This window comes from Copadichromis virginalis, linkage group LG23, assembly GCF_057382275.1.
Source record: "Copadichromis virginalis isolate Kocher_CV1m ecotype Utaka linkage group LG23, C_Virginalis_male_GT1.1, whole genome shotgun sequence".
In the NCBI taxonomy this organism is placed as follows: Eukaryota; Metazoa; Chordata; class Actinopteri; order Cichliformes; family Cichlidae; genus Copadichromis; species Copadichromis virginalis.
The window spans coordinates 49,792,380-49,814,655 of NC_140639.1; the positions used below are offsets into that span (position 1 = coordinate 49,792,380).

The 22,276-nt window shown below is 45.4% G+C and overlaps 2 protein-coding genes across 2 annotated transcripts in view; both read left to right on the top strand.

Moving 5' to 3' along the window:
• The window catches only part of LOC146682049 (NACHT, LRR and PYD domains-containing protein 12-like), a 233,161-nt gene that overhangs the window by 91,662 nt on the left and 119,223 nt on the right, over positions 1–22,276 (top strand). The window lies entirely within an intron of this gene.
• On the top strand, positions 1,475–12,319 carry LOC146682055 (protein NLRC3-like). The gene is made up of 4 exons (XM_085448510.1): positions 1,475–3,293; positions 3,398–5,186; positions 9,859–10,032; positions 12,121–12,319. Exons 1-4 carry the CDS (start codon positions 3,020–3,022, stop codon positions 12,317–12,319), a joined length of 2,436 nt encoding a protein of 811 aa, XP_085304636.1. The 5' UTR covers positions 1,475–3,019.

Consider the following 22,276-nt stretch of genomic DNA (forward strand, 5'->3'; position numbering starts at 1 on the left):
CTGCGGCTCTTTAGTCCTTACAGTGCGGCTCCTCGTGGTTTGGGAAAATAAATTAGAAGTATTTAGCTGAAGTGTATTTTATTTATGTTCTTTTTTAACTTGTAGTTCTAAATTGGAAGATTATTGTGATATTGAAATATAAAAATAAAATTATATTTTATTATTTTTTCATCGTTCAAATAAGCGTCACACTCGTGGAAGCCGGTGTACCCGCCGAAACGCCGTGCATTTATCGAGACTTTCAGCCCCAGGTAGGCCAATTATGGATCTTTGGATCCACATTATGTCAGCAGCTGTTCTCCACCGTGAACTACGTTAAAAACAAACACCGCTCACGCCTCACAGACGACAGCTTACAGTCCTGTAAAGATGAAAGTGACTTCGTACAGCCCCGACCTGCAGACGCTGTGCGCAGAGGTTCAGGAGCAGAAGTCCCGTTGTAAACATATCACGGCAGACCCGACGATGTTTGCATGAACTCGCTTTTCAGCTTCTCTTTATTGACCACTTTTCACACACGGTTGCTGTACGCACACAGCCGGCTGTAGCTTTGCAGCTCACAGCCCGACACACACCAACACAACAGCACAGACGTTAAGGCGGCGAGGCGTGATTGCCGCTCAGGTGCGTCCACCTCGCCGCTGCAGACCACGCCCCGCCACACACATTAACCAGGTAAAATACATATTTAGGCAGAATTTTGCAAATATCTATTTTTCATCTTTCAGCAGCATAGAGCTTTTTTTCCAATTGTTTTTTAAAAGTCAGGTCAAGGCTCCAAAAGCCCAAAGGAGATATAAGGGTGGCGGCTCACAGCAGTTTTTGTTTGCTACATCATTTTAGTTCAGCTGGGTGTCTTTCCTTTGGTTATATTTCTTTAAGAGTTCAAATGTGTTCATTACATAAATAACATGTAATTTTCTCTGTAGCACTTCATGGATTTCATAAGCAACACACCTTAGTTGTTCACACAAAGCATAAAGGTAAAAAACAGTATATACAGTGTTATCTTCATTCTAGATGTCAAAAAGTATTTGTGGCTCCCAGTGTTTTCTTTTGCGTGGAAACTGGCTCCAAATGGCTCTTTGGGTCCTGAAGGTTGCTGACCCCTGACCTAATGGTATATTTTTTTTAGCTGGATCGTTCTATAAAAACATGAATCAAATCTGAGAAAAGTTTCCACCTGACCTGTTGAATGTTATTGAAGCCAGAAGTTTGCCTTCATACTGTGTTTCTTGCATGCCTTTTGTGGTGTACTAATTGATGTGAAATGAATGCAATGTGGTTGTGTTTGCAGAGGTCAGAGGTCACAGTCTCCAGCATCCAGCTGTGTGTCTGTGAGGAGTGACTGCTCCAAAGACAAACCTCCAGGCTTCAGTGATGAACCTGCAGCAACAACGTTCTTCAATCATGGAGCTCAGCTGACCATGTAAGAGAGCTGCTGACTCATTTACGGGTGTTTGAAATTCTGTGACCACTTTGTAATTTTAGTTTATATTTTAAAGTGTTTTTATTTGTAGTTGCCTGTATTTTTATTACACTGTGTGTAACGTGGTGGTTTGTGCTGTTTGGGATTGTTTTGGTGTATTTGTGTCAGAACATCAGATAAATGATTTCATCACATTTTAAAAGAAAGTATCAGGATAATAATCTGAACTGAGTCATCAGAAATAGAAAGATGGTCTCAACAGGCCACTGAGCTGATCTCCAAAGAAATGCAGAAGATTGAAGAGTCCGAGGCTGTTTATTTGTCACAGGCATCGTCATACACGTACAACACAGTGAAATGTGCTGAGCTGCTCCTGTGACTGGACAAAACATTAGAAACAATCATTAAATGAAATAATGAAACATTGTGCAGATGTAATGTTAAAGTGCTTTGTGCCACATTAGCACAGCATGTACTGACAGAGCAGTGCAAGCAGAACAAAGCAAATGAGCAAAGTGATGTAAACAGAGTAACTGAACAGAGTGAGCAGAGTAATATCAGCAGTAATGAAGCAGCAGGATCAGTGTAGCAGCGTGTGACGTCATAATGAATCAGGTATGATCTGAAATATGACAGTGAGACAAGAACATGATGTAAGGTCCTGTTTAAACCCTGATGGTGATGCTATGAGGGGAGCATGTTCTGATTTAGGACTTGGATGGTCTGAGGATAGAAGCTCCTCTCTGTTTGTGTCCTGATGGTGCAGAAGCTTCTGCCTGATTGTAGAAGGAGCTGAAGCCAGCATCATCCCAGAGGTGAAGCTCCTCTGTGTGCAGACCTGAGGTCAGATTCCTCCAGGCTGATGTTCAGGATCTACAGAAACGTGTGGTTGTAGTTATTGCTGCACTGTGTGCTGACAGCAGATACTCAGAACAAAGCGCTGCACACGTGTTCTTTACAAACATCTGTACATATAAAATATGGATCATGGCAGTGAATGAACACGTTTCTGTCATTTGTTTCATTGGCTTCTTTTTTCTGCCTGTGTTCATGTGATTAATGTCTAACACATAAACAGGTTTGTAATCAAACATCACATCATCAGGGAGGCATCATGAAACAAAGTTACTGCTGGAGGCTGAACTCAATTTGGTGGCAATGTTCAAAAATATCACTCAGATCATTTCAAAGCTTTTAGTTCTTCTTCTTCACTTCTGTAAAAGAATAGAAAGGAAATCAGAACCCAGAAGTTCACTTCCTGATGACTGAACTCTTTCAAAATAAAGCTGAAAGCTCTGAATGTGACACCGCTGCTCCACCACAGTTTTTAGAGGAGGTCAAAGGTCAGTTCAGAGTGATGGATCCCAAACTTCCAGTACATCCAGTGAAGGACATAATCAGCTCTGTGATGAAGGCTTTTACTGTGGAGTTTGTAGGCTGATCACTCTGTGTTTAATAAGACAGGCAGGAACAGCAAAGGAAACTTGGATTCTGAACTCAAACACAAGTTTCTCCACTTTGACTTTTCTCTGTGACCATCAGAGCTTCTGCACAGTGTCATCAAATCTGGATGTTTGTCACTGACAGTCAATGATTTTAGTGATAAAGAAATGTGTTCACAGAGGGAGGAAGAGGAAGAGGAGTGGTGTCTGTGAGGAGGAGCAGCTGTCCTGCTGTGCTTTGTGTCAGGACGTCCTGAAGGATCCAGTCTCTACCAGCTGTGGACACTGGTTCTGCAGACAGTGCATCTCCTCATACTGGGACCAGTCTGCTTCATCAGGAGACTGGTCCTGTCCCCAGTGTGGAGAAAGATCCAGAAGCAGAGCTGGACTGCAGACAGCCAGTCAGAGCAGCTGTGTACAAAGTAAGACTGAACATCTGTCTGCTGATGGACTCATTTCTGAAAACTGGACTTCTTGTTGTTGTTCAGACATTGAAGAGTTTTCTTTCTGTTTTTCTTTCTTTCAGCAGATGTTGGTCTGCAGGAGGTTTTAGATGAACATAAGATCAGTCTGAGGAGGAGATGTGAACGTGTGACTGAAGGAAGTGATGAAACAGGAAGTAGAACCCTCCTCAACAGGATCTACACTGAGCTCTACATCACAGAGGGACAGAGTGAAGAGGTTCATAGCCAACATGAGGTGAGGCAGCTGGAGACAGCTTCCAAGATGGACGCCCTCCATGACACTCCAATCAGGTGCCAGGACATCTTTAAAGCCTTACCTGACCAACAGAGACCCATCAGAGTGGTTCTGACCAACGGCGTGGCTGGTGTTGGAAAAACCTTCTCAGTGCAGAAGTTCACTCTGGACTGGGCAGAGGGCTTGGAGAACCAACATGTCAGTGTGGTGGTTCTGCTTTCATTCAGGGAGCTGAACCTGATCAGAGAGGAGCAGTACAGTCTTCTGGAGCTGCTCCATGTTTTCCATCCAACACTACAGAAGGTCACAGCAGAGAAGCTGGCTGTCTCTCAGCTTTTGTTCATCTTTGACGGCCTGGATGAAAGCAGACTTTCATTGGATTTCACCAACAGGAAGCAGCTGTCTGATGTCACACAGAAGTCATCAGTCAGCCAGCTGCTGACAAACCTCATCCAGGGGAATCTGCTTCCCTCGGCTCTCGTCTGGATAACTTCCCGACCTGCAGCGGCCAATCAGATCCCTCCTACATGTGTTGACAGGCTAACAGAAGTACGAGGCTTCACTGACGCCCAGAAGGAGGAGTACTTCAGGAGGAGATTCAGTGATGAAGAGCTGTCCAGCAGAATCATCTCCCACATGAAGACCTCCAGGAGCCTCCACATCATGTGTAGAATCCCAGTCTTCTGCTGGATCACTGCTACAGTTCTGGAGCACATGTTGACTACAGAGCAGAGAGGAGAGCTGCCCAAGACCCTGACTGACATGTACTCACACTTCCTGCTGGTTCAGACAAAGAGGAAGAAGAACAAGTACCACGAGGGACATGAGACGAGTCCACAGGAGCTGACGGAGGCTGACAGGGAAGTTCTTCTGAAGCTGGGGAGGCTGGCGTTTGAACACCTGGAGAAAGGAAACATCATGTTCTACCAAGAAGACCTGGAGCAGTGTGGTCTGGATGTGACAGAGGCCTCGGTGTACTCAGGAGTTTGTACAGAGATCTTCAAAAGAGAGTGTGTGATCTTCCAGAAACCAGTCTACTGCTTTGTTCATCTGAGCATCCAGGAGTTTCTGGCTGCAGTCTACATGTTCCACTGTTTCACCAACAGGAAGTCAGAGGTGCTGAAGGACTTCCTGGGAATAAAATACAAAGAGTCATCTCTGGATGATTTCCTTAAACGAGCCATGGAGAAATCCCTCCAGAGTAAAAATGGCCACCTGGACCTGTTTGTCCGCTTCCTTCATGGCCTCTGTCTGGAGTCCAACCAGAGACTCTTAGGAGGTCTGCTGGGTCAGACAGAGAACAGTCCAGAAACCATCCAGAGAGTCATCAAGAACCTGAAGAATAACAAGAAGTTTAATTCCTGTCCTGACAGAAACATCAACATCTTCCACTGTCTGATGGAGATGAACGACCTCTCAGTACATCAGGAGATCCAAGAGTTCCTGAAGTCAAAGAAAAGGTCAAAGGACCTCTCTATGATCCACTGCTCAGCTCTGGCCTTCATGCTGCAGATGTCAGAGGAGGTTCTGGATGAGTTTGACCTGCAGAAGTACAAAGCTTCAAAGGAGGGACGACTGAGACTGATTCCAGCTGTGAGGAACTGCAGAAAGGCTCGGTGAGTCCAGATGTGATCACTAACATCATTGATCAGTGTCGGTTAACAGTTTAATGTTTAAATTAAAAACACAGTCCTTGGTTATAAAGTGCTTTACAAACACCAACATTACGGCTAACAGCTGGATTCTCCTGTTTCAGTGCAGCTAGCCAAACAACAAAGAGCCACTTGCTGCTAAAGACAGAGTGAAAGTGGACGGTATATCCTCCATTCTTCATGTAAAACACATGCAGTGAATTGTAATGCACCATCTGTGTTTACCTTCATGGAGTTTTCTCTTTATGGTGGACTTGGATATTTAAATGTTTCCCTCCTGGAGAGTCTTGTTCACTTGATTAGTTTTTGTGAAGAGGATTCTCCTCACCCCGTCTCCAAGGGAGACACCAGCTACCCTTCAGAGAAAATTTTTTTGCCCCACTTGTAACCACGATCTGGTTCTTCCCGTCACTGCCCACAGCTCGTGACCATAGGTGAGGGCAGGGACGTAGATCGACCGGTAAATTTAGAGCTTTGCTGTCACGCTCAGCTCTCTCTCTCTTCACCACGACAGACCGGTACAGCGTCCACCTCACTGTTACCGCAGCAACAGTCTGTCTGTTGATTCCTGCTGCCCTCCCCCTTCTTTACACGACCCTGAGACTCCTCCACCTGGGGCAGGAACTTGTCTGTGACCCAGAGTGGGCACTCCACCCTTTCCCAGCTGAGGACCATGGCCTCAGATGCTGATCCTCATTCACACGGCTTCACACTCTGCTGAGAACAGCTCCACTGTGAGCTGGAGGCCATCACCTGATGAAGCCAACAGAACCACATCCTCTGTGAAAACAGAGACCAGACTCTGGCTTTATCCCAATTCAGGGTCTGCAGCCTTAAAGGCCGCATTTTAAGGCCGATTACATCACAGCGACGGGACGAAGGTCGCTGCTCGAAATGCGGCCCTCAAATGCGTCCTTAATTTCGCTGAATTTTAAGGACATGGCGGTGTAGACTTCATATAGTATACTACTATACTATACACTATTATTAGTGTAGTCTACTATTATACTATACATATCTGTTTTTAACAGGGAATCTTGATCCTGTTACATTTGACTTCTGTTGAGCTTCTTGAATTGTCACCTTCAGTTCCTTTCATTTACTCTTCCAGTGTCTTTGGTTTAAATGTATTTACCCTGATAACTGCATATGAAACAGTTCACCTCTTTTCACTCACTATTATCTGTTTGCCATAAAAGTGTTGGTGATGTGTTGGGAGAATCATTATTTTCAGTCTCTTCTTATAAACATAGTGAGGCAAAGATGTGGGTCGTGGTCCCTGATAATCAGACGTGTCTGTGTTCTGTTACATGTGACGTTAGAGAGGTTTTAGTGGAGATAAAAACAGGACCAACATCACTCGTGACTGCTTTCCTGTCTTCAGTGTGTTTACTGTTGGAGCTCGTCCTCCTGTTGCATCTGTCACAGCTGTTACGCTCCTCTGTGACTCCTCCTCTGTCTGCTGTCACACTGCAGGAGTTTTTGGTCATGGCGTGTGAATAACTGCCGAGGTCGGCTAGGACGACGCCACCACTCGTTGTCAGACCCTGTCACGCTGTCTGTTTTCATCTTTAGCCGAGGTTATTAAGTACTTCAAAATGAAACCAGTCTCTGTTTTCAGTCTCCGCCCTCTTTTGCAGCTTTGAGCCAGGTTGTAACACCTGTTAAAGTCACCACCTGTTGTGACCGGGGAGTGAGATGAGTGTGAGAAAGATGAAAACAACGTCTCATTCTGACTAGTTACTGGGAACTGATGTGTGATGATGCAATAACAAAGATGACTGTTTCTATGATTTTCTGTTTTATTAATTGTTTTTATTGATGATAAGGACAGGCAGAGGAGATTGGATGGATTTACTTCGTTTTATTCTTTTGCACTGAAATGGAGTCCAGTGTACAGTCCTTGGCGTTGCACATATGTTTTAGCTGAGACTGTAGTGGGCACTCTTTAAATGTCGGGTCAGTTTGTCACGTTAGAGCCTATTTGTGCCTGTTAGTGCTGACGATGACTTTAGACCGAGCTGACTGAGGGGTCTAAGCTCATGATGCCACCAGCAACACCCGGGTCATGCTGCAGAGTTTTCAAACCCCGCTGACACTCGACATAATTTACTCAGGTTATATCAGGTGATCTAAGAAAGGCCGCTTAGAAAGAAAAGCGAGTGCACTGCTTTAAGTTTCTTGAAGATGTTTAATCTGAACATTCAGCTTCTTCACTTCTAAAACCAAAAAGTGGAGAGTCCCAGATTTTAATCCTAGTGGGAGTGTCCCTTAAGAGGTCATTGACCAACTATTGATCATGTGGCTCATCACATGAGCCAAGCTGTGAAAAAGGGTGTGGGTGATTATCAGCAGAGGTTTCGAGAGATGAAACGTCTTCAAGAAACTTAAAGAAGTCACTTTTCTTTCCAGGCTCCTTAGATTACCATGACTTTATGATGAGAACCTACACAGACACATCAGGTGAAGGTTTCAGTGTTTTGGTTCAGTTTAATGTAAAAATGGAGATGAAACACATATAAAGGCTGGTTTACACCACTGAGCCCTGCTCTAAAACACTGACACAGATCTGTCTGTGAAGCTGGCTTTAACAAATAAGAGCTTAAAGTTTTAAAAACATGTTTAGCGCCGAACTGTCCACTTTACTGTCTGTAGCAGGAAGTGGCTGTTTGGCACTGAAACGGGAGAATCCAGCTGTTAGCCGTGATGTTGTGTTTGTAAAGCTCTTCATAAACGAGGACTGTGGAGGAGGAGAGCCTGTGTGAGTCAGGTGGTTCACCGGCCGAGTGTATCAGCGGCAGAAACAGCTGATCAGCGCTGTTTTATGCAGTAAAATAATCTTTCTGTTCCCAAACACATCCACACAGTTTGCAACATAACAGCCCACTACATGCACATCACACCACAAACATGCATAAACCTGAACATAAAATATGTCCTGTACCTGTGTGATCTCTTTAAGTAACTCACAGAATATCAACACTAACGCCACAAGTTTGCTGGTATTTTAACATTTTAACCATTGATTTTGAATTAAAACCAACAGTTAAAATATTTTTGCACCAGAGGAAAGAGCAGCAGAAATATTAGGACAGATAAATCGTTCTGTCTTCAGTCTCCATGAACAGCATCAACATCCTCTGGTGAAATTTCTCTTTCCTCCTTAAAATATATTAAATGTCAGTTTAATTCCAGATTAATGGTTAAAACATGTATGTCACATATGAACATCAGGAAATAAAGAAAAGTGACTGATTCAGTTCCATATATGCTCCAGGGAGGCGTTAAGGTTCATTAAAATTGTTCAGTTATTAAAGTTTAATCTGAGCCGAGCTGACTTCCTCAGGAACAAATAAACACCGAGATAAACTTCACCTTACAGATATAATCTAAATGAATCATATCCAATCTCAGAGAGTTGACAGTCAGCTGTGTGCTGGGAGACATGTCTGTCTGCAGTGTACGAGCTCTGACTGCTCTCCAAAAATGTCGGAGTGAATATATTAATATTAAAAGTGTAGCTGGTGACACAGAAACAGAGGATTTAAGAAGTTTAAGTGTAGGTCGGGTCCACACATGTCCAAACACCTGTGCGTAGGCCTGCTTGTTACTGAGAAACACACACTAATAAAATGGCCATAAGGCCAAAGCAATGGTTTTGACTGGTGTTGACCCCGCCCCCACCCTGAGTGTGGATGCTGAGAGAAGGGCCAGCTGTGAATATGAGGCTGTGGGAGCAGATGGAGAGAGAGTATGTCGGGGTATCCCAGTACAAGCTTTACTGGGGTCAGAAATTAGACAGACTCCAGTTCCTTTGTTTGATTTATCTAGTTTGATGTTAGGAAAGAGATTCATGAGATGGAAAAACCTCCCAGTCTACTGAGATTCAGAAATGATTTGTACACATGGAAACTCCCTGAGTGGGAACAAAGAGTGTCCTGTCAGGAAGAGCATTTGGAATATGGATGTTGAGGATGTGACAGTGCCTGAAATCCTGCTGCTGTTCTGAACCATAGTTTCTGATCTGAAGGTCAAACAGAGTCATGATGGTTGTTTCTATTTGTTCCTTTTTAGTTTAGTTCCCCTGAAATCAGATGTGATATCAGCAGCTCTGAGTTCATTCATCATTATTGTCCAGTGATGAGATTTCTGCTCCGTTTGGTGACAGTCAGCAGATTTTTCCTGCGTGTGGACGTGAACAGTCGTACCTGACAGCAGCAGGTAGCAAACAGAGATCGTCTTTCCAGCTGGAACTCTTCACTGAGCTGAGCTCATTCAAAATGTTCTAGATTCAAGACAGGAAACAGTCCAAATGTGTGTCTTCACTCTGACTCTGGATCAGATCTCACTGACAGACTGTGGACATTATGGAAGCCTAAATGTGACACCATCTTCCTCCTTCATCTGCAGATTAAAGCCAAACAAAGATTCTCATTAAAAGTCTGCAGGTCTGAGAGAGACTCAATCGTTGTGTCATGTCAAACACAGTAAGAGGAGCTGAAGCACAGATGTGAAGAGCAGATGTTCATCAGATTATGACCTCACTCTGTTTTGTCTTCATATACATTCAGTCTGTGTTTATAATGCAGACTTTCTGCTTTTATAATAACACATTTTGTATTTTCTATGATCACAGACTGACTCAGTGTCGACTCTCAGAGACTCACTGTGAAGTTGTGGCCTCGGCCCTGAAGTCCATCCCCTCCCATCTGACAGAACTGGACATGAGTGAGAACAAGCTGCAGGATTCAGCAGTGAAGCTTCTGTGTGCTGGACTGGAGAGTCCAAACTGTCGACTGGAGACTCTGAGGTGAGTTCACTGACTGCAGCTGTTGTTGTTTTTCTATATTTCTGATCTTTGATATTTGAAACGTTCTTTAGTTCCTAAATGTTCAGGATGTGTCTGAAGACAAATGTGAAGAAGTTTGAGTGCTTTCAGAAATGTTGTGTCTTTCCAAACGACTGAACAACAGTTTTCCTCTTGGCTCCAAATAGAAGTGACAAACTTGAGCAGGGTTCATTTAAAGGCTGACAGAAGTGGAGTGGTGACGGGGAGATGTGTGTCTGGACAGCTTTTCAGCCTCCACAGGTTCATGTTGTGCTCCATCAGTCAGTGAAGATGAAGTCAGTACTGGTGAGGCTGTAGAGTGTGTGATGGATGTGAATGAGGCTGTTGGAGATCTGATGATAGCAGATAAAAACAGGCTGCAGAGACTTTGAGCTTGTGTGGAAACAGACAGAGAAAAGAAAGACATGAATGTCAAAGCTAATAAAGGTGAAGTTAGGAGCTGTGATGATGTTCATGTATCAGAAGCTGATCGGGCTGCTACAGAGACGACCCACACAGCTGCTGTGGTGAGGTTTGTGTTAAAGCAGAGGAACACAGGCCCAAACATGACAGCAAAGCAGGTTTCAGGCTCTGTGAGAGGATTTCAAACAGAAGCTGGAGAAGAGAAAGGACTACAGAAAGAAGGCAGCTGAGACCAGTCCAAGTGTTTCCATGGAGCCCAGTCTAACATTCATTTATACACTAACGTACAGAAGTGAACGGGAAAATGAATCCATAGTTTCAAATGTAGAAATAGTTCTCAGTTCATTTACAGAGTTTAATACAGTTCATGAGGAAATGTTCAAAGCAGCAGCTGAGAAAAAATCTTCTTCACAAAGTTGGATCCAATTCCAATAGTTTGTGATGCACTTTAACGCAGCGTGAGCAGTTCACTGCCTAACCCCACAGAGACTGTCAGTCTGGACTTTTCTTTATTTCTATTGGCTGTCAGTGAGATTTCAGAGCAATCAGAGACTGTGGGTCTGTGTATGAAGTATAATTCATGTGCAGTTGTTGAAGTTGTAGAATGAGAAATGGCAGTTTGGGGTATTTCCTGCTTTCATTGTCCTGCTTGTGCTGATGAAAATGTTTATTGACGTGTGAATTCATTCTTCAACGCTCGATTCTGCCTGAACAACGTGAAAACTTTGCTTTGTGTAACACAATTCAAAGCACTGAAGCATCGACTTATTTCATTATCCAACAATGAAAACAGGAAACACAGACAGCTGGCCTTCAAAGTAAAAGCTGCTCCTTTTGAAACATGTTGGTGGTAAAATGTAAGAAGAGCTGAAGCACATAAATGATCTACGTGCCAAAATATTAAACACAGTTGATATATTTGTGTGAGTGTTGTGATTCAGGTGTAGATGTAATAATGTACATATAGCAGAGTTTCCTCTTCTAGATCAGCTGATCAGAGTCAGGCCAATCAGCTCTGAGCATGCTCAGTCTGAGTTATGGAGCCACATACTATGATTCACCATGGCAACGGCATGAGCAGAGGCTCCGTGTGAATCCAGAGGAGCAGAAACATGAATGATGACAGTAGATGATTGTGTGAAAGTGCTGGAAGCAAATGAGTGTGTGATGTTCTTTCAGTGTTGCACTTTGTAGACGCTCCCTGAGCACTGGTCTCACAGCCAGCTGCACATAGAGACCAGTGTTGTTAGTCCAGGTCAGAAGATGACTTGTTGGAATGAAAATGAGCTTGTAGTTTGTCTGCTTTAATAATGTGACTGGAAAAAGGTGTTGGACTTCAAATATGTCCATTTCTGTCACACTTCACCTTTAAAAGTGAAGCCATGTGGTTCCTGGAAGGAAAAACACGACTTTTTCAAGTCTTTGTCCTGTTTTTATGAGAAATGTACGACTTTAATGTGAAACATTCAGAGTTTTTTCTCTTGTTGTGTTTGTTTGAAGCTGCTTCCTGTTGGCTTCAGCTGTTTGGAGTTTCCATTTTCTAAACTTCTACATTCTGAACCTTCTTCAGCTCTGAACAGATGATGAAACACTGAATGATGTCAAGCACTTTGTCTAATAAACTTACATCTTTCATTCTTTATACAGATTGAAGAGCTGTGATTTGTCAGATATTGGCCTTGATTATCTGGCAGCAGCACTGAAGTCCAACCCCTCGTATCCCACAGAGGTGGACCTGAGTGGAACCTACAGCAACCTGAAGGATTCAGGAGTGAAGCATCTGTGTGGTTTCCTGGAGAATCCACGATGTCGATTTGAAACTCTGAGGTCAGTCAGCATGTTTTAGTTGTGCTGAGATGAATATGATGTGAAAGTTGTGCTGACACTAAACTGCAGACATCAGGCTGATATTATACTGATCCACACTGAGGATCTTCATGGTAAAGTCTGTTTTCTTCTTCTCTGGTTTAGTCCATTGACTGCAGCAGAACAATGTTCACATTTCAAACGGTGATGCTCAACGTATGGCCCGCGGCCCACACGCGGCCTGCCCACCTTTCCTGATTCAGAGAGGGGGGACCCTGATTAACTGTGTAGCTTCTTCCTCACAGTTCTAAGTATCAGACACAACAATGAATAATCCACAGCTGACTGTCTTTAGAGGGTCAAAGGTCACGGCACACAGCACTCTGTGAAACAGTTTGGAGCAGGAATTCTTGCACATTTACAAACTGACACTGCTGCACGGCATGCTGGGTAATGCTAGCTGCTCAGGTATGGGCGTGCTAACGGCTGTGAGGCTCTGTGGCTGCAGAACACTGAAGAAGAGAAAAGACAGGTGGAGGATGAAGAAAAGAGGCGGAGATGAAGCAGAAGTTAAGCTCCAGAGAGGAAATGTTTCTGTGTGGGTGGGTGATAGGTTTGTAGCTTGAACCTATTCGCTGGAACGTTGAAGACAATATAATTACACAGCAAGCAAGACACAAAGTAGGCAAAGTTCTTCTTGTTACTCATTCAATTCAATTCAATTTTATTTATATAGCGCCAAATCACAACAAAAGTCGCCTCAAGGCGCTTCATAGATACAGAGAAAAACCCAACAATCATATGACCCCCTATGAGCAAGCACTTTGGCGACAGTGGGAAGGAAAAACTCCCTTTTTACAGGAAGAAACCTCCAGCAGAACCAAGCTCAGGGAGGGGCGGGGCCATCTGCTGGTTGGGGTGAGAGAAGGAAGACAGGATAAAGACATGCTGTGGAAGAGAGACAGAGGCTAATAACAGATATGATTCAATGCAGAGAGGTCTGTTAACACATAGTGAGTGAGAAAGGTGACTGGAAAGGAAAAACTCAATGCATCATGGGAATCCCCCGGCAGCCTACATCTATTGCAGCATAACTAAGGGAGGATTCAGGGTCACCTGGTCCAGCCCTAACTATATGCTTTAGCAAAAAGGAAAGTTTGAAGCCTAATCTTAAAAGTAGAGATAGTGTCTGTCTCCCGAATCCGAACTGGAAGCTGGTTCCACAGAAGAGGGGCCTGAAAACTGAAGGCTCTGCCTCCCATTCTACTTTTAAATACTCTAGGAACAACAAGTAGGCCTGCAGAGCGAGAGCGAAGTGCTCTAATAGGGTGATATGGTACTACAAGGTCATTAAGATAAGATGGGGCCTGATTATTTAAGACCTTGTATGTGAGGAGCAGGATTTTGAATTCAATTCTGGATTTAACAGGAAGCCAATGAAGGGAAGCCAAAACAGGAGAAATCTGCTCTCTCTTTCTAGTCCCTGTCAGGACTCTTGCTGCAGCATTTTGGATTAGCTGAAGGCTTTTCAGGGAGTTTTTTGGACATCCTGATAATAATGAGTTACAGTAGTCCAGCCTGGAAGTAATAAATGCATGAACTAGTTTTTCAGCGTCACTCTGAGACAGGATATTTCTAACTTTAGAGATGTTGCGCAAATGGAAGAACGCAGTCTTACATATTTGTTTAATATGTGCATTGAAGGACATTTCTTGGTCAAAAATGACTCCAAGGTTCCTCACAGCGTTACTGGAGGCCAAGGTAATGCCATCCAGAGTAAGAATCTGGTTAGATACCATATTTCTAAGCTTTTCAGGGCCGAGTACAATAAGCTCAGTTTTATCTGAAATGAGAAGCAGAAAGTTATGCATGAGGGAGACCTGCCTGGAGCCAAGTGTCGTTCCCCATAGCACTCCTTTTATTGTGGTTACATGAATATGCATAGGGTCATTAACATATGACGTCTACATAGGTATACATGTGAACAAAGAATACTGTTTGTGTGTGTGTGTGTGTGTGTGTGGGGGGGGGGTCAGAGTGTGACCCCATAAATGACTTCCCTAAACCTGCTGGTCTGGAAGTCCAACAGTTCATCTAAACAAAAGGCACTTAGCCTAAAACAGATATAGATACGTTTATCCTGCCATAAAACAATAAAACAAGGTACGACCTCTTCCCATGCTCCCAGGATGTAGGTGTGCATTCCAGTGTGGAATACACACCAAGCCTTTGCAGCCTGCTAAAGATCACACATCCTATCAGTACGCAATTGATTATACACCTCTAAGCATATATGGTTAAATATTTCTAAGCATAAATGACAATCAACAATACAAAACCTAACAGCGGGGCTCAGGCAGCTCCGCCCACACAGTGACAGTGAAGCAGGTGAAGAGTAATAAATGAAGACAGCAGACAGGATTTGATAAGCTGATGTACAAACATGTAGAAACGGGTCCATACAGACTGAAGCGTGTCTCCTTTGCATCTTCCATATTTGATACTGAGAGTTTCCAGAAGAGCAAACATCAAACACGCCTCCAAACATGTGACGAGTCAGACTGACATCATTTCTACAGAGAACAGTGTGAGCTCTCAGCAGCTCACTTCAATCAGAAGGACAAAGTGCAGCAGGAATGACTAAACCCACTAACAGTCTGATATCCCCGTGTTCCTGTTGTTCTACAGCATCATCATTAATGCTGCTCCACCACCATCACTGCAGCTGACCAATCAGCTTCTGTCACGTCATGTGACGCTCTGTGACTCAGACTGGAGAAATGCTAAATGGCTAACCTGAAGCTAACCTGAGAAACAGTCAAAGTACTGATGATTCCTACAAAGTGTGTGTGTTCAGTATGAGATGAGTGTGAATGAAACCATGGAGGAGCGGGCCGTGGCTGCTCTCACACACGTTTGCTGCAGGGGCGGAGCTACAGAAATGTTCATAGGGGGCAAAATCAAAGCCATTATTGTTGACACATATGCAGCTGTTACATCCTGTAATATGCATTAAATATGGTTCAAATACATTAAATGCATTAAATATACATGTTTCATATAAATACAGTCTACAACGGTGTTTTCTTCAGCCCACATAAGGAAACAGTTGAGTCAGATAAAGACAGAAGGCCTTTTCCACGTCCCTCTGCTCAGTGTTAAAGTGCTGATGATGTTCAAGCTCAGGCAGCAGGAGGGATTTCTAAGCATCCTTCACTGATCCACAACAAAGGTCCAGAGTTTGATCCGTCCTAGTAGGACAGGAAACATACTGATAAGAGTTTCAAAGTGTCTTTGTAAGCAGACATGATTGAAATGAGCCAGTCTGAGTTTGGTTCCTGCAGTTTGTGCTTCATAAACAGAGCTGAAGCAGAGGCAGCGTGTGCCTGCAGGTGAATGTACACTGCTGTTATAAGAGCTGTGGAAACTCAGGTCAAAAGGACGTAACCACACTGCTGACAGTTCCAGGACATTCACAGAGTTACAGCATCATTTGTGACCATAAAGACAGAAAGCTCATCCAAATCCTGGGATTAAAAGTCTGTCCTGGTGGTGTCCAGTCAAACACGTCTCTGTGAAAGCTTCAATCCAACAGGCTCCAAAGTCCTTCTGCTCATTTCCTCGCCGGGTTCTTGATGCTCCTGTACCATCTCTCTGTCATCCTCCTCGCTCCCTCTTTGCACTCACAGTCTTTGTGCATCATTAACACTCACATGTGGAAAACCAAAGTTTTACTGGGCAGAAGATGATCATCAGTGACTCTGTCTTTAAAACACTCTTGTTAGAAATGTACGACTTTAATGTGAAACATTCAGAGTTTTTTCTCTTGTTGTGTTTGTTTGAAGCTGCTTCCTGTTGGCTTCAGCTGTTTGGAGTTTCCATTTTCTAAACTTCTACATTCTGAACCTTCTTCAGCTCTGAACAGATGATGAAACACTGAATGATTTCAAGCTCTTTGTCTAATAAACTTACATCTTTCATTCTCTATACAGATTGGAGAGCTGTGATTTGTCAGAGATCAGCTGTGATTATCTGGAAGCAGTGCTGAAGCTCAACCCTTCGTATCCCAGAGAGGTGGACCTGAGCTCCCACAAGCTGCAGGATTCAGGAGTGAAGCAGCTGTGTGTTCTTCTGGAGAATCCACAACATCAAATTGAAACTCTGAGGTCAGTCTCCACGTTTTAGTTGTGCTGACACTGTCGATCTGTGGAACTAAAACCTTTATACAGGAAGTCTGGTTCAGCTCTTTGTAGACCTTCTAATCTCTGATGCTCTGAGTCTTACTCAGTAGGTGATGCAGAGTTGTGAAGCCGATGTGGGTGAGGACACTCGCCCAGCTCTAACTACTTTGACGTCCAGGCGGCTTCCCTGCTTGTCCTGATACAAACAAACCTGAGTAACCTTGCAGGTCAGATCTCATCAGTCACACCTGTTATGGCAGCTCTCCTCTAGATTGTAGTTCTTGTTAACCTGGGATGGTTTTAGAAGCCTGGACCACAGACTGCAAGGGAAGATATTACTGGGAATCCAAGATGGCGCCGCGTATGGATGCCCTGGTGCTTCAGTGCGTTACTTTTGTCTTGTTTTTGTGCATTTCTTCTGTGTCTGGGCACTCCTCTGGATATTCTTACACCAGAGAAGAGCTCCTTAACTGCAGGACTACAACGCCTGTGGATTTATTTCCAATATTTGTCGCATCTGCGGCAGATTTACTGCTGACTCTGATCAGGAAAGTGAGACGTCGAAAGAGAGGTAAGCGAGCCGGCGTACTCGTGCGTTTGAGGAAACGCGGACTGAGAACGGCCCTTCCTGGGATCTTCCTTTCTAATGTACGCTCACTCTGGAATAAGATAGACGAACTGGCCCTGATGAGAAGCATGAACAGAGACTTTGCCTCCTCCTGTGTCTTATGTTTTATGGAGTCGTGGCTCAGTGAGGACATCCCGGACTGCGCGCTCAAGCTGGAGGGCTTTCATCTGCTGCGCGCGGACCGGCAGGCCGCTCTCTCCGGTAAAACCAAAGGTGGAGGTGTCTGCTTCTACATCAATAGTGGCTGGTGCACAGATGTAACAGTGATTGCTCAGCACTGCTCTCCCTCTCTGGAATATCTTTTTATTCACTGCAAACCGTTTTATTCTCCGCGGGAGTTTGCTTCATTCATCCTGGCCGCTGTTTACATCCCGCCAGACGCGGATGCGCGAGCAGCTCAGTGCGCACTCGCAGAGCAGATTCTCCACACGGAGCGGACATACCCGGACTCTCTCATCATTGCTCTTGGGGACTTTAACAAAGCCAATCTGAGCCATGAGCTTCCGAAATACAAGCAGTATATTAAATGCCCGACCAGAGAGGAGAGGACATTGGACCACTGCTACAGCACGATCAGCGGGGCCTATCGCGCGGTGCCGCGCGCTTCACTCGGACTTTCTGACCACGTCATGATCCACCTGATCCCTGCGTACAGACAGAGGCTGAAGCTCTCCAAACCTGTCGTGAGGACCAAAAAACTGTGGAGCAACGAGGCTGTGGAGGAGCTTCGCACGTGTTTGGAGACCACAGACTGGGACACATTGAAGGCTGCTTCTAACAGCTTGGACGAGTTTACGGACACTGTCACCTCCTATATCCACTTCTGTGAGGACAGCATTGTGCCATCACGCACCAGGGTGAGTTATAACAATGACAAACCCTGGTTTACCCCTAAACTCAAAAAGCTGTGGCTGGAAAAGAGTAAGGCGTTCAGAAGCGGAGACAGGGACTGCTACAGAGAGGCCAAGTACAAGTTCACTAAGGAAGTGGACATTGCCAAACATCAGCACTCTGAGAAGATGCAGCAGCAGATCTCAGAGAATGACTCGGCCTCTGTGTGGAAAGGTTTTAGGAATATTACAAACTACAAGCCTAAAACCCCCCACTCCACTGATGACTTGCTCTTGGCCAACACCCTCAACGACTTCTACTGCCGTTTTGACGAGCCATCAGGCAGCCTTCACACCTCCAACGACCCCAACAATAGAGGCACTTTGGACACTCATTCCCCCACCTCTCCCCCCTCCATAGAGCCATCACCACCTTCAAACTGTTCACCTACAACACCCCCCTCCTCACCCCACACAAAAGAGGATTTCACACCACCTCCTCCCACCACAACTCTTCATATTCATGAAGCAGATGTGAGGAAGCAGTTTAAGAGTCTGAATGCTCGGAAAGCTCCCGGCCCAGACGGTGTGTCTCCTGCCACCCTCAGACACTGTGCAAACGAGCTGGCCCCAGTGTTTTCTGGCATCTTCAACTCCTCACTGCAGGCATGTCATGTGCCTGCCTGCTTCAAGTCCTCTACCATAATCCCTGTCCCCAAGAAACCTAGGATCACTGGACTAAATTACTACAGACCCATGGCTCTGACATCTGTGGTCATGAAGTCCTTTGAGCGCCTAGTTCTCTCCCATCTCAAGACCCTCACGGCCCCCCTCCTGGACCCCCTGCAGTTTGCATATAGAGCCAACAGGTCTGTAGACGACGCCATCAACATGGCCCTACACTTCATCCTGCAGCATCTGGACGCCCCAGGAACCTACGCCAGGATCCTGTTTGTGGACTTCAGCTCTGCCTTCAACACCATCCTTCCAGACCATCTCCGAGGCAAGCTTTCCCAGATGAATGTGCCTGATCCCATCTGCCGGTGGATCACTGACTTCCTGACGGACAGGAAGCAGCACGTGAGGCTGGGGAAGAATGTCTCGGACTCCCGGACCATCAGCACCGGCTCCCCTCAGGGCTGTGTTCTTTCTCCTCTGCTCTTCTCCCTGTACACCAACTGCTGCACCTCCACCCACCAGTCTGTCAAGCTAATCAAGTTCGCAGATGACACCACCGTTATTGGGCTCATCTCTGACGGGGATGAGTCTGCCTACAGGAGGGAGGTTGAACGTCTGGTGTCCTGGTGCAGCCACAACAACCTGGTGCTGAATGCCCAGAAGACAGTGGAGATTATTGTGGACTTCAGGAAGCACACAGCCCCACTCCCCCCCATCATCCTGACTGACACCCCCATCACCTCTGTGGACTCATTCCGCTTCCTGGGTACCACCATCACCCAGGACCTGAAGTGGGAGCCCACCATCACCTCCGTCATCAAGAAAGCCCAGCAGAGGATGTACTTCCTGAGGCAGCTGAAGAAATTCAACCTGCCAACACGGACGATGATGCAATTCTACACTGCAATCATCGAGTCCATCCTCACCTCCTCCATCACCGTGTGGTACGCTGGAGCCACTGTCAGGGACAAACAGAGACTGCAGCGTGTTGTGCGCTCTGCTGACAAGGTGATTGGCTGCAGACTCCCATCTTTGCAGGACCTGTACACCTCCAGGACATTGCGGCGTGCAGCCCGGATCTCAGCTGACCCTTCTCACCCTGGACACAGTCTGTTTGACCTGCTCCCCTCAGGCAGGAGGCTCCGGTCCATTCGCACCAGAACCTCTCGCCATAAGAACAGTTTCTTCCCCTCTGCTGTCGGACACATGAACAATAACCACATGACTGTCCCCGCCACTCACACATGACCCTACGCTGTGTCACTGCATCATCTCATGTCTGGCACTGATCACCACCTGCACTCATGTATATATCCTTCTACGTAGCACTCTTAATTCTTATTCTCATGTATATATCTCATGCACATATCTTTCTTTCTACATAGCACTTTAATTCTTATTGTTTGCACTGAAGCACCGCAGCAAATTCCTAATGTTGTAAACCTCAACATCTGGCAATAAACCCATTCTGAATCTGAATCTGAATCTGAAAGGCCAAAGCAACCTATTAGACCCATTAAACACTAACATAGATGAATACTCAGATTTAAACCTTTATTGTTTCACAAAGGGTTAAAAAGGGAACGTCCACAGTTTAGACTGCAGCAGATTTTATTAAAGCAGTTTGACAGGAGCAAAGCAAAAACACAAAGAATAAGTGTTTCACATATTAATACATATAACATAATAATAAAAGAAAAGCAAAATAATGATAAAAAAGAATGAAAAAGTTGTCCAGAGCAGCAGGATGTCTGAGGTCTGCAGAAACACAAAAACACAGCAGCTAAAAATAGTTGTTGAAAGAAAACGAGGTGGGAGCTGCTGATTCCTGAGCTTTGATACTGGATTAGCTTCAGTAGTTATTCCCATCACTGCTGTAGGAGCTACATTTAGTCACAGCTGATTGTCTCCTTTGACCAATCAGAAGACTACTGTTGTAAAAACAAGCAGACAAAGAACCAATGAGAGTGAAGAACAGGATAAAGAGCTCGTGTGATGGAGGCAAAGCAATAATCAGCAGACTGTAGCAGTTTCTATCTGGATGAAAGTAGAAGGAGCTCAGCGGAGCTCAGTCCCATATCTTTGGTTAGAAACAACATCAGTGATTTCCTGCTGCTCGAGATGATTCCAGCAGCTCTCATTACAGCAGCTGATGAGAGAAACAGCTGATGGCTCACAGCTCGTGCACTGTTGGATCTCCAGATGTTCACGTGGCTGAAGTCTGTGAAGAAACTGTGGTCCACGTAGTTCACACGGCCTCAGATTGGACCGAGCTCCCTGGATCACTGCAGCATCCTCAGCTGGTACATGGACGTCTCTGCTCCTCAGTCTTGGAGCCCCTGCAGGTCCGTCCACACCACCGGGGTCTTCTCACTCACCTTTCCTTTGTCCTCGTCCTTCATCGGCCGTGCTGTGTCTTTGTTCCTGCGGTGTTGTTCCCACGATGCAGCGCTGATGTTCCCTCCTTGAATGCACAACAAGTACGGTGCTGGTCTTTCTCGGGTGGAGCAGAGACAGATTGAAGTCTTTCAGGCTTTAGTGCCGACTTCCCTGACAGAGGCTGGACTCCATGGTCTGCACAGGAGGCTTCTACACTGTGTGGAGGTGACTCCTGGACTCGAAGACAGGCTGCAGGTACATGTGTGATGAAGAGGAGCTACAGCAGTGTGATGGAGCTGCAGGTCTGAAGGAAGTCCTGCTGTCCTGTCCCACCCTCATCTTTGCTTCCTCTGTCTTCTCTGGACTTGTCCTCCTGTTTCAGAAACAGCACTGCTTCATGCCGAGGGTGGACGGGAGCGTTGGCTCTGATTCTTTTACCGTCCACCACAAGGAGACACTGATGCTGACCTCCTGATTCATCTGCATGTGTTCTGCTTCACACTGCTCACCTCCACCAAAGACTTCACAAACATCTTCTTTCTTTGAGTCCAGTTTGTCCCACAAACACTTCCAAATCTCCTCCTCTGAGATTCTGCAGCTTCTTGCAGTGTGACTCAGCTGACTTCTGACAGACCACAGACTGGCACAGCATCCACATGTGTCTCCTTTCAAACAGGCTCTTGATGTTTCCTCCCACATCATTCTGGCCTCTCAGTCTCCTTTGTTCTCCAGCTCTGTAGCTCCAGCTGGTGAAGCTTCAGTTTTCCATGTTGGTAACAGTAAACTACAGCCTCTGCTGTCAGCTGGGTAACTAAACAGAGCTGCAGCACGTCTCTGCGGTGGTGCTACATCCAGCCTGCAGACGGCCGTCTACATGTTGTAGTGGTTTACAGTCACCAGGGGGCGCTGTCCCAGCCATGCAGGCAGTGGGCTGCTCTGCTTGTGCTGTTGTTGGTGAAGCTGAAGTGAAAGTGATAGATTTGTAGTTTGAACCTATCCACTGGAACATTAAGGACAATCTGCTACGCAGCAAAAAGCAAGACACAAGGCACCAAAGTTCTCTGGTTTACTCATGCATGAGGGAGACCTGGCTGGAGCCAAGCGTCGTTCCACCACTTGACCACCATCAGACTCTCAGCCAGGCTCCCCATAGCACTCCTTTTATTGTGGTTACATGAATATGCATAGGGTCATTAACATATAGCATCTCACATAGGTATACATGTGAACAAAGAATACTGTGTGTGTGTGTGTGTGTGTGTGTGTGTGTGTGTGTGTGTGTGTGTGTGTGTGTGTGTGTG